General features: G+C 42.9%; 1 protein-coding gene across 1 annotated transcript in view; it reads right to left on the reverse strand.

Moving 5' to 3' along the window:
- The window catches only part of cntn4 (contactin 4), a 126359-nt gene that overhangs the window by 72656 nt on the left and 40318 nt on the right, over positions 1-13385 (reverse strand). The window contains exon 4 of the mRNA XM_079265843.1: positions 8923-9098. Within this exon, the coding sequence (XP_079121969.1) occupies positions 8923-9098 (176 nt within the window). The remainder of the gene's footprint in view (positions 1-8922; positions 9099-13385) is intronic.

Here is a 13385-nt window from a genome sequence, read left to right on the forward strand (position 1 = left end):
TTAACTCGCAGCTATTTGAGGCGCTTAAGCCCTGTTAAGAAACCAACTCCCCAATATTCTTTGCTAAAGATTGATGCCAGATTTGGCACTTCACGGTCATTTTGATGTGTCTGAACTGGACGCAAAAAAGTCTTGTTTCAGCTTTGTTGAGACATTTGTACATGTGTTACTTTTAAAACAAGGAGGACAATTAGTGTCCTCGTTTCTATATGTTGATCACACAGGTGGAACACCTTCATGTCCAAAATACCTGCCAGTCTTCTTGGTAGCACTCGATTCATAGTGTTAGTGGCTAGTAAAAAAAAAATCGTAACACTTTAGAATAAACATTTTTAATAAATAGTACATTGATAGTGAATTAAACTTCAGTCAATGGTTATTTTACTATTAAACTATTTTCACGTTTTATTGTTGCACTCATAATATTTGACATGTTGTATTAAGTATTTGGTCATAGTTAATAAATGGTTTGATAACCATATACAAACAATTTTATTTGTAACACTGTTGAATAAATGGGTTGTTAACTTAAGTGTCTATAAACACTATTTTGATGCTTTTCTGCAGGTGCAACTGATACCTCGTTAAATGGTTACATCATTTGTAAAACATCAACACCTTTTGAATAAATGGTTTATTAAGTGTCTATAATTTGTATTTGAATGGTGCAACTGATGATTATAATATCTTGTTAAATGGTTATAAAATCAGTTGTAAAGCATCTATAAACATTATTTTGATAGTTAATACTTTGACAATGGTTACTGATTGGGTTATGGTCCATCTTTCTATGTAATGTTTCTTAAAGTTTAAAAATGATTCGGTAATCATTAACAAATCCTTAATATAGTATGTAAAATGTTATGATTACAACAATAAACTGTTCTTAAATAGTTTACAAATATGATCAGAATGTAATTGTTATCATCACGTATCAGCCATGATACAACATATCACTTATAAACTAATTATTTGTTTTGACACAATTTATTGATAACATAACAGAAATTATAACATTAATAATAATTTGCAAACACGATTAATTATGATTTTATTGTTTGTGAACATTAAATTAACCATTTGCTAAAGTTGACTGAACCAGATGCCAGTGTTCGCACGCAGACGACACTAACTACGGATTACTTTGCATTTATTAGCAAGTTGTCAGAACACACTTGTATGAGTCCGCCGCCGAGAAAGTGCGACAAAGTGAGGCAGAGGAGCGTTGGCCCCCAGGAGCCGATTGTGCTCCGGCTTCCTGCCAGCTGCAACCAAATAGTGTCACAGAAAGAGTCACTGGTCCGCGGTGGGTTCCGTTAAGGTCTGTTTGTGTTCATGGAGAAGGAGCTCAGGAAGTCGTTTAGTGCAGCAGAATACTGTGAATAACACTAAGACAGGACGTGCAGGGATTGACATCAAGCTTTTTAGAAATTACATTATTATAGTAAAAAGGTAAAAAAAAAAAAAAAAGATCTCATGAGCGTTTTTGAAAGCATGGATATAGCCGTGATCAGGCTGTTCTCACACACTGTTCGTAGCTTCACCTCCCAAAAGTAACCATTCATAATTTAACCCACACAATCAATTTGTATGTAATTCATTTAGTCGTAAGCCAGTACAGGTGACGTAGTAGAAAGAGTGACAAAGTCCGCGTAGGAGGTCGGGGTGGATGTTTGGGTCTAAACCAGGAGACAGCTGTTCCTGTCCCGTGAAACCAGATGTGAAAATGAACTACCATATGCCACTTCCACTTCCGTACGCCCCCTCCGTATTCGTATCAATCAATCTTTTCCTAAACCGAACAATGTAAGAAAAACGCAAAAGAAACTTTTTTGTAAGACATTGTATTGAAAGTCACAGCAGTCTCTCTTGTCTTTCCCTTCCTCCTTGAATAATATACGGATAGTTTGACCTCTTCATGCCAAGAAAGAATTAAGAAATGTCCCTGTGGTCAAACACAGACATGCACAACCTGTGACAGTGGGTTGCAAGTTGACATTAGTTGACATTTGTTGTAAGGTGACATTAAACATAACACTGAATCAGATTGCAGCATAAGATGACTAATTCAAAGTCAGCGTTTGAATTCTGGAAGTAGTAAACAGTCATTCCTGATTCCTCTGTATTACACGATAAACCAGCAGTGCTACAATGTGCTGCGCAATCCGACAGAATGCTGCAAAAGCTCCACAATTTGTCTTTCAAAGACTCTGATCTGAAGAAAACATAAGCATGCCTTCACTACGTCTACCGCACTAAGTCAATTCAACTCCAACGAGCCTTTCTTGCTTCCAGGCAGCATATCAGGGGTGAATTATTCACACAGCGTCAACGCGGGAAAATAAGTGCAGGAGTAAAGTGCTCGTAACATGTAAATCCACTCTTTTGATTTACGAAATTTGTTTGTCCCTGCTCTTTACTGGGAAAAAAACCAAGACGCCATCTCCGCACCAGAATAATTGAGCGTCTGAGTGCCGTCCGTAGATGGGATGACAAATTCCCTGTCTGCAGTCATTTTTACTCCGCAAATCACTGTCCCTCCAAATTATATTTCCTGGGCTGTGAAAAAAAAAAAGAGAAAGTCTGCCGACGTCGGCGGGGTGGGAACCGACTCATAAAAGTGAACAAAAAAAGAAAAAGGAAAGAGAAGAGCAAAGATGTCTGAGGATCTGAATTTAAGACGCTTTCCTGGAGGTTTATGACGTGTGTAGCGTTCAATCTGGCCTCGGCGCTTAAATTAGGATATTTGTTTTTATAGCTTGTCATATTTCACAAATCGCTACTTTTCCGCGGCTTTTTCAAGGAACACTGGCTGTCTGGTTATCTCTTGACTGTCACTAAGAGGTGATTAATGAAGCACAGCTAATTGACTTCGCCGTTGTCGATTGACTTTATCTCTGGTTGGCGTTGCTCATCAGAGATCACTGACGGGAGCTTGTTCCTCAGCTTTGTGCCTTTAATGACATGAAATATTTCAGCTTCACCTCAGTCCTTTCACGGTAAGATGCTGGAAATATGGAAGACCGTCTTTTCTTATCCAAACACGGCCTGGAGTCAAGGACAATTGTTGTTGTTTTTTGTCTTGTCGAAACAATCCGGCCACTCCAAAAACGGCAACAGAAGCTTTTTATTTTTATTTTGAGTAGGCCCCACCACTTACTTTCATCTGAAGGCGCGATAGAAGGTTAGATAAAAGCACCCAAGCCTCCCCAAAATACGAGCCTATAGAACAAAGTGGACAAGAGCAAGAGACATCTAAGGTACTGAATTTATTCCCCAAAAAGAGTCTTTTTGGCATTATTTTTGGCTGAGATCAAAGCTCTTGTGATTTGTGAAGTGGGGGACGTCTGCGTCACTGAAGCCAATGATTGTCCCTGTCCAGAATCCATGGACGTGGCCTCGCCCGTGCTGAAAGCATGCCGCAATACTGGTAAAATCCAAAATCCACCCCCCACCCTACCCTCCACATCCCCATCCATCCACACTCAACGGCGAGGGTAAAAAAAAGAGAGCAAAAGAAGCATTGTTGTGAAAAGGGCTGGAGGAGAGAGGACGAAAAGCGCCATTTCGGATGCAGGGTTTGGACATCGGGGGGGGGGGGGCTCCACCAAAGTCATGCTTCTCAGAGTGCACACAGCTGTGCACATGTTCGCTCTTAAAGTTCAAAAGGAAACATGAAACCACAGTTTGCCTGCGAGGGACGTCTCCAATAACGCATCCATTCAATTTGGCACATAAAAAGGAACGCCGGCGAACGGAACTTCTTTTTAAGGTTTTTACTTTTTGTTTTTTTGCGCCCGAGCTCACACTAAACGCCACAGTGTCATTTTCAACAAAGGGGGGCTGGCTAACAAAGATTAATAACCTCAGAGCGAGCAAGCGCGATGCCCCATCTAGATCAATTTGCGTTAATTATTGCAAACCTGGGCCCGGCATTACAAACAATGATCCAGATTAGGCTGATGATCACATCCCAGACACATGAGCTTTCCAAATGCCAGCTCGACTTATCATACTTCAACGAGCCCGTCCAACTGTGACCGCCAGATTCATTACAACCTGCGACTCCTTAAGGATGCTCTTTGTCTTCAAGTGGATGGTGGATAATGTGTGTGTGTGTGTGTGTGTGTGTGTGTGTGTGTGTGTGTTATAGGATATAATCACATGTAAATATGATAGGGTGATTTCATTAAAAGTTTTCTACAGAGGTGTTTGTTCAACTTCATGGAGGAGGATGTTTAAGGTGCTATTGAAGTGTACAATGTGCTTTGGGCTCATTGAAACTAATGGGGTTAGACAACATATTTCATTGTCAGTATAACACAATGCAATTTAAAAGCAACACAAACCCAATTATTCCATTCAATTCAGAATACTTTGTTCGTCCCTCGGGGGGGAAATTGAGACAGGCTGGGGGTTTGCACACGTGAAAACAAAAAATCTGAACAAACAAGTCATTCACAGAGATTTTATGAAGTGGTAAATCCATAAATGAGCAACAGCGATCAATTCTACCAACTCAAAAAGTGTGCAGCAATCAAACAATGCAGACAATAATAAAAACAAACATCTTTTTACCTTCACAAAGGAAAACGCCGTGGTAGCGACCTGTCAATCACAAGGTAGCCCCGCCCTAAAGCATACCCTGCTTTAAGGTCTATTTCACTCTAAATGGACCATAATGTACTAAATGAACATCATGCTGTATCTAAAAGGACTTGCAACTGGAGACTGAGACCATGAACTCTTGTTTACAATGTTTGCTGAGGTAATAAATCCAGTGAGAAGTAGAGTCATTTTCTCATAGACTTCTATACAATCAGACTTTTTTTTGTAGCCAGAGGCTGTGAAACCCGTCATTATCGTCAGATTTTCATCTTTCCGATAGTCACTGAACGCATCATGTGTGACCAACCATTCAGTCAGGAAAAGCAACCGAAACTAAGCTTTCGATTGTGATATTTCATCAAAAACATGTTTTTCTACGTGTCCTACTTGAAATTGTGCAACAAATAAACCGTTTACTCAAACCAAATCCTGAAAAAACATTAAATTCTGCGTCTCTCAATGCAACTAGGAATTCATGATTGATTCATGATAAAAAAAACATTTTTGAGTCATCTCGACTTCTAGCCGTAGTTGTGCTGTTTCCTAGAGGTGCAGCACTTATATATTGCAGTGTAAATCAAGGCCACAGAGAGAAGAACTGTGAAAAACGCCCCAAAACTGTTGGACACTGTACAGCGAAGCTGTTGTCACTTATGTGATTTAAAAAAAAAAAAAACACAATCTTTTCCTAACCGAGTAGTTCCATTGCCGAAACACAAACGTATCGCTCTTGTTGCCGGAAATCCTGCAAGAACAACGCGCGACAAATGACTTTTTGTAAGATATCACACAACTCGTTGTGCTATCGTTGAGCCACGCAGGCATTACGGATGCTGCTGAGCTCTTTTCCCAACAGCAATGTCCATCATGAACAGCTCCTCAGTGTTCAATCTGAAAAAGATGTTTAGTAAATCCTAACGTGTGTGTTCCGCCGCCTTACCTCAAGAGTGATATCTTGATAATGTGCTGCGGATTAAAGAAAATTAAAAAGTTAAAGCCAGAGAGTACACCCATTAGCTATTTACACCTCATTAACTAAGTCAATATACTCACTCTGCATTATCACAACAGCTGAGAGGAGTCGAGAGGAGTTATTTGCATTTAAATGAGGTATTCATTTCTCCCCTCAAGGCTTTTAAAGCCCACTCTGGTGACATCAGGAAGTCTCACCCCTACATGTTTAGTAAAACATGAACGTGTCTGACACTGAGGAGACACTACAGCACTACAGTCTATATAGAAGTGAATATAAACTCCCATGCAAAAAGCAGGATCACGTTTAAAGGCGAGCAGCGTTTTTCCCGGAAAACAAATGTTCTTGAGCGATGGCCTCTTTCGACCTCTCTGGTCGCAGGTGGGAAACTTCGACAGCTCGCCACCACATTCAATGCGCAGCCCCCCATGTGAGAGGCCCACGCTGTCATTCAGATTACTGAACACGCAGCCTGTTGATCGGTATGAATTATGGCTGTACGTCTTTTACATAATCGCTCATACAGAATCGATAGACATACTAATCAAGGGCAGCGAGTATTGAGCGGGAGCGCCCACTGCCCATCAGTTATCCTTGCCTCAGGTTTAGGAGAGCCTCAACCCCTCGCGAGGAGCAGCATCATCCATCAAAAGTTTGTGACACGCAGAGGGAAACTGCTCAAGCGTGTTGGAGTCCCGCCAATTTCAAAGAACGACCTCGGAGTGTTAACCGAGCAGTGCCGTTGTGCAGGAGGGCAGGGCTTCACTGTGCAGCGCGTTTGCTCTCGTCTACAGAATATGAAATATGCACAATTTTGGGAAGCAGAGCACTCGCTCACGGCTTTGCAAATATAAATTCAGCCTGTGGGTTTTCAGCTGTCTGTGAATATCAAAGCACTATAAAACGACTGGATTGGTGTTATCATATAAAAAAGTTTCTTTAATTAGAACGTAGTTGTACACGCACGATTTAAGTTAAGACCCACAGTGCACGTAGACTGGGAGGACGTCGCTATTGTGCTGTGACAACGCATCTTGTGACATCACCAATTACGCCTTTTAGAAAGATTACTCGCCAGGAACAAGATTAAGACGCCACGGATAACTGTACAGCCCGTCGCATCACATTTGTTCCTGTGTCGGACGTATCTATGGCAAAGAGGAATTGTCAACAGTGGCTCCACAGACAACTCATTTTATTGTTGTTTTTTTTGTTCTTTTCGTGGGATTTTTTTGACAAAAAGAAAATATGGAATATCACAAAGTCATCCTTCAACAATAACTGTCAAAAAATTACAAAAAATCAAAATCCCCTTCAATAAAACTTTACTTTCATATATTTTAACAATCTCACCTCTTCATGATTCACTCAAATATAACTTTCTTTCGTGCTTTAATTCTCTCAACGATATGCCCTCAGATGCACCAAACGGGATATTCATCATTACAGGAAGTAAAACAACGTTTTTTGACAATCGTTAATAAATCTCTTGACTTTTGACCTTTCAGGTGCAGCGGATGTGCTTTTTTTCAAAGCTCCAATGTGAGCCACTCTTTGTGGCTCCGGCTTTACCGCCGGGCTTATTCGAGCTTTGAGTGGGCTCACAGTCTCTCGTGTGTCAAAATCAGCAAATTACGCGTAAAACTAATTACCACCAGAAGGTCACAGTCTTTACTGGAGGGAAAAGGGATAGGTGCTGAAACAACACTTGCACCAAAGGGAATGTATTTGACCGATAGTCTGCGTTTACAGGAGCAGAGCATCTCTGCATGCCTCCCTGCAGGAGGAAAACAGATCTGGTACTTAAGTTCGCTTAAATTCCCACAAAGAACTACATGACACTCTCCAGTAATGCCTGTTGCCCTTTAAATTAGTGCCCTCAGAGTTAATGAAGCAATACGGAGATTAATAAAGAAGACAGATGACACTCGGTCGTACATGCATGCCCTGTCTCTGTGACAACAACTGAAGGCTGGTAAGGTCAGAGAGCCCAACAATTGATGGAACTGTCATCCCCACGTAGTGGAAATCCACCAGCAGAATCAGAGTGCCGATTGACTTCTCACTGGTCCAGGGGACCAAACGAATGGCCTGAGATATATCGGTGGCCTTGTCCCCGAAGCGCTAAACCCACCGAATCTAATCTGAGCGAGCGATCACTCACTCGCGGTTAATGTCATTATTTATGCCTGTCCGATAACTGGCACACACAGCAGGCACTTATTGACTTCCTCCTGCTTCAGGAATATGAAGTCCGCCGGCCGTCAGTTCGACTCGCTTGGATCCGTCAAACGGTCTATCATTGTGACGGTCGCAAATCGGTAGAGGAGGGTCATTAAAAAAACATTCATCGGCAAAACTGATAAGGCTGACTTGGCATGTTGGACTGTTTTCTTTAGTTTGGTGTTCTTTTGTTCTTTGCAGTGGTTGAAGATAGCGTGCATTGCGTTATATTGCACTGAAAACTTCACTAAGAAGCCTCTGCCAAATGCAGGGGTCGGCAACCTGCGGCTCCCTGAGTCGACATCCACACGAATACCTTTTTTTTAAACGATCTCCGTCCACAAGTTTCAGCATCATTTTCTAAATCAGTGGTCCCCAACTGGGCCGTGGATCATTTGGTACCAGGCCGCACAGAAATAATAAATATTATATTATTTCCGTTTTATTTTGAAAAATGACCGGATTCTCTCGCAATTTCATCCGCCTGTGGCTCTTGGTCACGTGATACGTTACCTCAAAAATGAAGCCCGCAAACTAGCGAAAATGAGTAAATAACTTTTGGAGAGCTTATTTGCAAAGAGGGAAAGGCCCACTAAGGAGACAGAAGAAGAGCCTATCACTTCCAAGAAAAAATGAATCTTCATTTAACAGACAACATCCTTGTGATTGACAGGGTGCTACAAAGGCCTTGTCCAGTCTGGGAGTTGTCCCTGTTTTCATCTTAGAACTTTGAGGTACTTCTTCTACCACTGGTTCTTTGACAGTGGAGAGCAGCACTAGAGGCAGCTCTATTATTTACCCACTGCTTTGACTTTCACTTCACTTGGACTGGTTTGTAGGTTTGTGTTTGATCTTCCGTGATGACTAAGAGTAAACTGTAGTCAGCACACAGAGGGAGTAGTTCCCCAGAGACCTGTTTCTATGTTTGTCATGGCATGTAATGCCACGACAAATTCCTTGCAGGTGAAAACTTGCTTGGCAATAAACGGTTCTGATTCTGATTCTGATGTATTAGAACCGGCGTGTCTTTTATTTCTGCTGCGCTTCTTCTTTTCTTTTTTAGTGGTAGCTCAGAAGCCAAAACAAAGTTTACCCAGAGAGACGGAAAACAAACTCACATGCAAAGGTTAGACTGGCCTCTCGGCTGACGATGGTCCCGAAAGAGTTGGAGGCGAGGCACTGGTACGTTCCAGCATCTTGGTCCTTGTTCAGATGGCTGATTCTCAGGTTGCCTCCAGACAGGCTGTAGTGAGATCCAGATTCGGGACTGATTTCTGTGCCATTCAGTTTCCACCTGCAAATAAATAAATGGAGAAAATGAACATGTAAATGAAGAAGTTAAACATTGTTCAGCGTGGACCAGGGGGGGGGGGGTGGAAGCATTCCAGACTACAAGAAGATGAACGTGACTTGTAGATTTGATTGTTTTTTTAAACGGGAAAGAAACAAAACGGTGGCGAGGGTCCAGAAATGACGTCCCCCGGCTTTGTGTTAATCTAAGCAGCAGTGAACCACGGTGGTGCCAAGGACTTGACTCCCTGAGAACAGATAGCATTGCGGGCCATCCATCTTGCCAGGCCCCAGTCAAAGCGCATGAAAATGCCGCTTAATCATTGTGGCGCGACAATTAAAACAAATGCCTGCAACCGTGCCTTCGCGCTTGTGCATTCCAGACCGGTCCGCACGATAATCGTTGGCGTGATCAACGAAGAGTGTAATTCACTTAAAACGGCGACAGATTCTTCAATTCTTCAATGCACAGATGCATCTAATGAGGAGGAAAACCAGTCATTTCAGAACACTTCAGCCCCAGAAAAATAAGAGCGATCCGACTCTGTTATTTGTTATCATCGATGTATAACCATCGCAGCAATGAAAGGCTCCGCACGGATACACAAGCATGAAAGGAGCATTTTATGCCTTATTGGAAAAGGGACAATGCAGATTTGATCAGAACCCAAGGTGATTTGGTGTTTTGATTTTGTTTTTGTGCTTTATTAATTGTGTCCAATGAATTAAATCATTTCAGGTTCAGCTGGGAAAAAACAGCGTATTTTAACGTTTGTAAAAGAAAGCAGCTTTGGTTTGCCGAAGCCCCTTAGACAGCAGACAGAAGTTGCTACAAAGCTGTTTGTGTGCACTGCTGTTTTACTCTCCTTGGTGTGCCAATTTGGTTTCCAGAGGCATAAGAACCTTTTTTGTGTGTTATCAGTGTGGTATTTGCTCTCTTTATTACATCTTGTGCAGTATAACACACCCTATAGGATCGACGCATTTGCTTCAAATTTGAGGCGGTACGGGATCATAATATACTACACAAGTAGGAGCTGATTACATGAAAAAAACTATTTCAGAATGTGTTGCTTTGCCGACTTCCCGCACCCAAATGTCTCACTTGTGGGCCGGGCATTGCAGCCCAACTGTCTTTTTCCTTTTAATAGACAACGTGTGTGTAGCACAATGGTCTTCTCTGGTTCAATCATAAGTAAGTGGCCGCTCTCAAGAGTCTTATTACTACACACAATGGAGAGGAGCCTGGCGGGTGGGGTGGGGGGGGGGGGTTATAGTCTCGCAGGGCCGCGGCAGCGATTCGTTTGCGGCTGAGGTGGAACAAACAAAAATCTACAAATATCTCGCAGCCAAGTAACACCTTTGACTCGGATGAAAAACCGCTGAGCGGACAGCATCGGCCTCAGATAGCGGCTCCCTCTGCTTCTGAAAAAGGGTCCCATCAGGAATATAAAAAAAACCGCAGCCTTTTCTCTGGTCGTAATTACTCGGAGAGACTCGGCCGCATTGTGTCCATATTGGAACGGTTTAATAGGGCGACACCTTGAAAATCAAATGAAGAACGATTTTCTCCGATGGCTCTCGATTGGCTGCATCCGCGCCTTTCTAAAACATGACACCGGACGGCTAATTGAGCGTCGCGAAAAACGTAACGCGCTATATCGTGTGCAATGTGTGCGGTAGTTAAACGTACTGGAAGTGAAGGATAATTGCCCACCCAGAGGTGCCAATGTTCTGTTGTGACAAATTGAATGCCCTATGACAGCTCTTGTTGCTCTAAGCCAATTAGATGACATATTTAAAGCCACTAAGTGACAGGTCCTCTAATATGTGTGAAGCTCGAGCACATTCTACTTGTGTGTAAATTGAGACCGGTTTGAGGTGAAACTGTGAATCCGTTGACCGCCACGTCGACAGCGAAGCACCGGATTACAGCAAACACGTGTCGACTAGATTATTTAATAATTCCATTTACAATGATTTATGCTGGCAAGCAGGCCACAACAGCAGTTCCATTTGTTCGGCACATGCTTTATGCAATCATGTAACAACGGGGCCGCGTACACCGTAGCATAAAACCACACCATCTGGCTGATGAGGCTGTGGATGTCAGGCGGTCTGTTCCTTTTCTGAAGCCTGGTGCTTTGAAGCGTTTGTGCTTCTTCCGAGCCAGCCCTCCAGTGTCGGAGCTGGAGAGTAACTCCTTGTTTCCTATGAACTGTCGTAAAGATTGTCGTAGCGAAACGTCTTTGAGGATCTTCTTCACAGCACAACTCTTGGTTTATGTGAACTGCAACATTACCCATCCACCCAAGTAGTCTACAGGCTTCACTCCCCAGCATCTGACTTTACATGGATGAAACTGATGGAAGACTGAGGGACAAGGTTTCTGAACACCGCTGTGCTTCTCGCACTGGGAGCCCCGCTTGTCTAATGGCCTGTGACTATCTGGGCGGCCCAGCATTGCAGTGACGTCACAGAGTTAACTCCACCAGTCTAGCCGGGCCTTGAACTTGACCTGTCCTCTTCTCATGGAAGATATCAAGTGGGCAGTCTGGTTCGTCAATAACTCCATGGAGCATGATGGGAATTGCTCTATAACTTATCGGATTGCATGCATTTAATGTTGTTCATTAAATAATTGCAGTTATGTATGTGGCGTTGTTTTCTGCTGTCTGTTTGGCACATTCTGGACAGAATAATGGCGCCAGTGTTAAAGTCTATGTTTCATGCTGTGAACTTTCAACACGATTTAGCTGTCGTCTGCTCGTCGCAAGACATTTTTAGGAGGCGGCGGCCGCTCTGACGGAGCCGCACGGCAACCTTGGCAGGGAAACAGCCGATTAGTCCATCCTCTATAAGCTGGCTCTGTCCCAAAGTATTAAATGTACCAATCCTTCCAATTCTCACCCGAGCAATTTACGGCGGGCAAACATGATCGATTTGAACTTTTTCCTTGCCAGAGAAGTTGCATCACAACGCAACACAACTCTCTTCCAATAGACTAATGGTCCATGCGAGGAGGGGAGAATAAAGAGGCGGGGGGGGGGAGGAACAGCTGCTCTTTGAACATTGCAGCAGAAATGCAAAGCTAAACAGGCGTTCCTCGGCTACAGATAGACCAGACACGTCTCCAGCAGGGGGTTGAAGGGAGAATCCACACATTCCTATGATCCTGATCAGCTAGAGCTCGACTCAGGAGGATGAACAAGTTTCTAAAGCTAGAAAACAAAACAACAGAGCCAAGACCCTTTTGTTGCTGCATCAAGGGACAAATCCTGGAGCGATTTCATTCGGGATGAACCCGAGGCTGAATCTGAGGACACCATGGCAATACCCGGCACGAAGCGGACACTTCCGCCGCTCCGTTACCGTTAAGAGCACGCTGGAGTGAAGCACATTCGAGCTCCGGACTCCTTGATGAGTCCACGAGAAAGTCGGATTCACTGGCATCTCTGGGCTTTGTAAGATTAGAGGCTCTTTGGTTTCCAGCTTCAGAACAGAAGGGTCATGTGTGGATTAAACGGTCTGAAATCTAGAGGACAGTGTGCGATCGCTTCATCGTTTTAGTTTCAATCACACGAGAGAGCTGCGAAGCCATAATTCTGTGATTACCTTATATTCTTACTCTACCATCAAGAATTACACGGATGAAACACTCCTAATGTGCAGCTTTTTGACAAACCTTTTGCCGATTATAGATTTAATTTCTACTTCCCGGTGAAATAGATTCATGTCAAACATGTAGACATATCAGTTCAACGAGCTGAAATCCACTAAGATGGCGAGAAGCATCTCACAATGATACAACACTCCGTTTGTATTATCTACACAACACAAACATCTCTGAATGTGTCAGTGTTCCAGAGATAATAAAAATATATATTTATGTGTCAATGATTATTAATCGACATACAATTCCTAATACTGCTCCAAAATGTGCTGATGTACAACAAACAAACAACGTTTCCGAGTGTCTCGGCCACTCGTAAGCCTTTGGGGAGATGTTGTGTGTGTGTGTGTGTATCTGTCTGACATAACTCGTCCACATTTTAGCCTCCTCCACAAAAAAAAGTTTGATTTTAATTCCATACTCAATTCGTTAAGATACACTGAAGTAAGGCCCAATACAATATTAATAAATCTCAGTTTTATTCGATGTTTTAACTCGACTGCCATCTTGACTGTGACGGGACAGCTGAGTGAGCTTCAACTCTTCTTTGTTTGGGAGGGGAGAGGGAGACACGCCTGGCAGAGATCTGCTGTATCTACTGAGTGCACTTTTCCAGTT

This window comes from Melanostigma gelatinosum, assembly GCF_949748355.1.
Source record: "Melanostigma gelatinosum genome assembly, chromosome: 3".
NCBI classification, from domain to species: Eukaryota; Metazoa; Chordata; class Actinopteri; order Perciformes; family Zoarcidae; genus Melanostigma; species Melanostigma gelatinosum.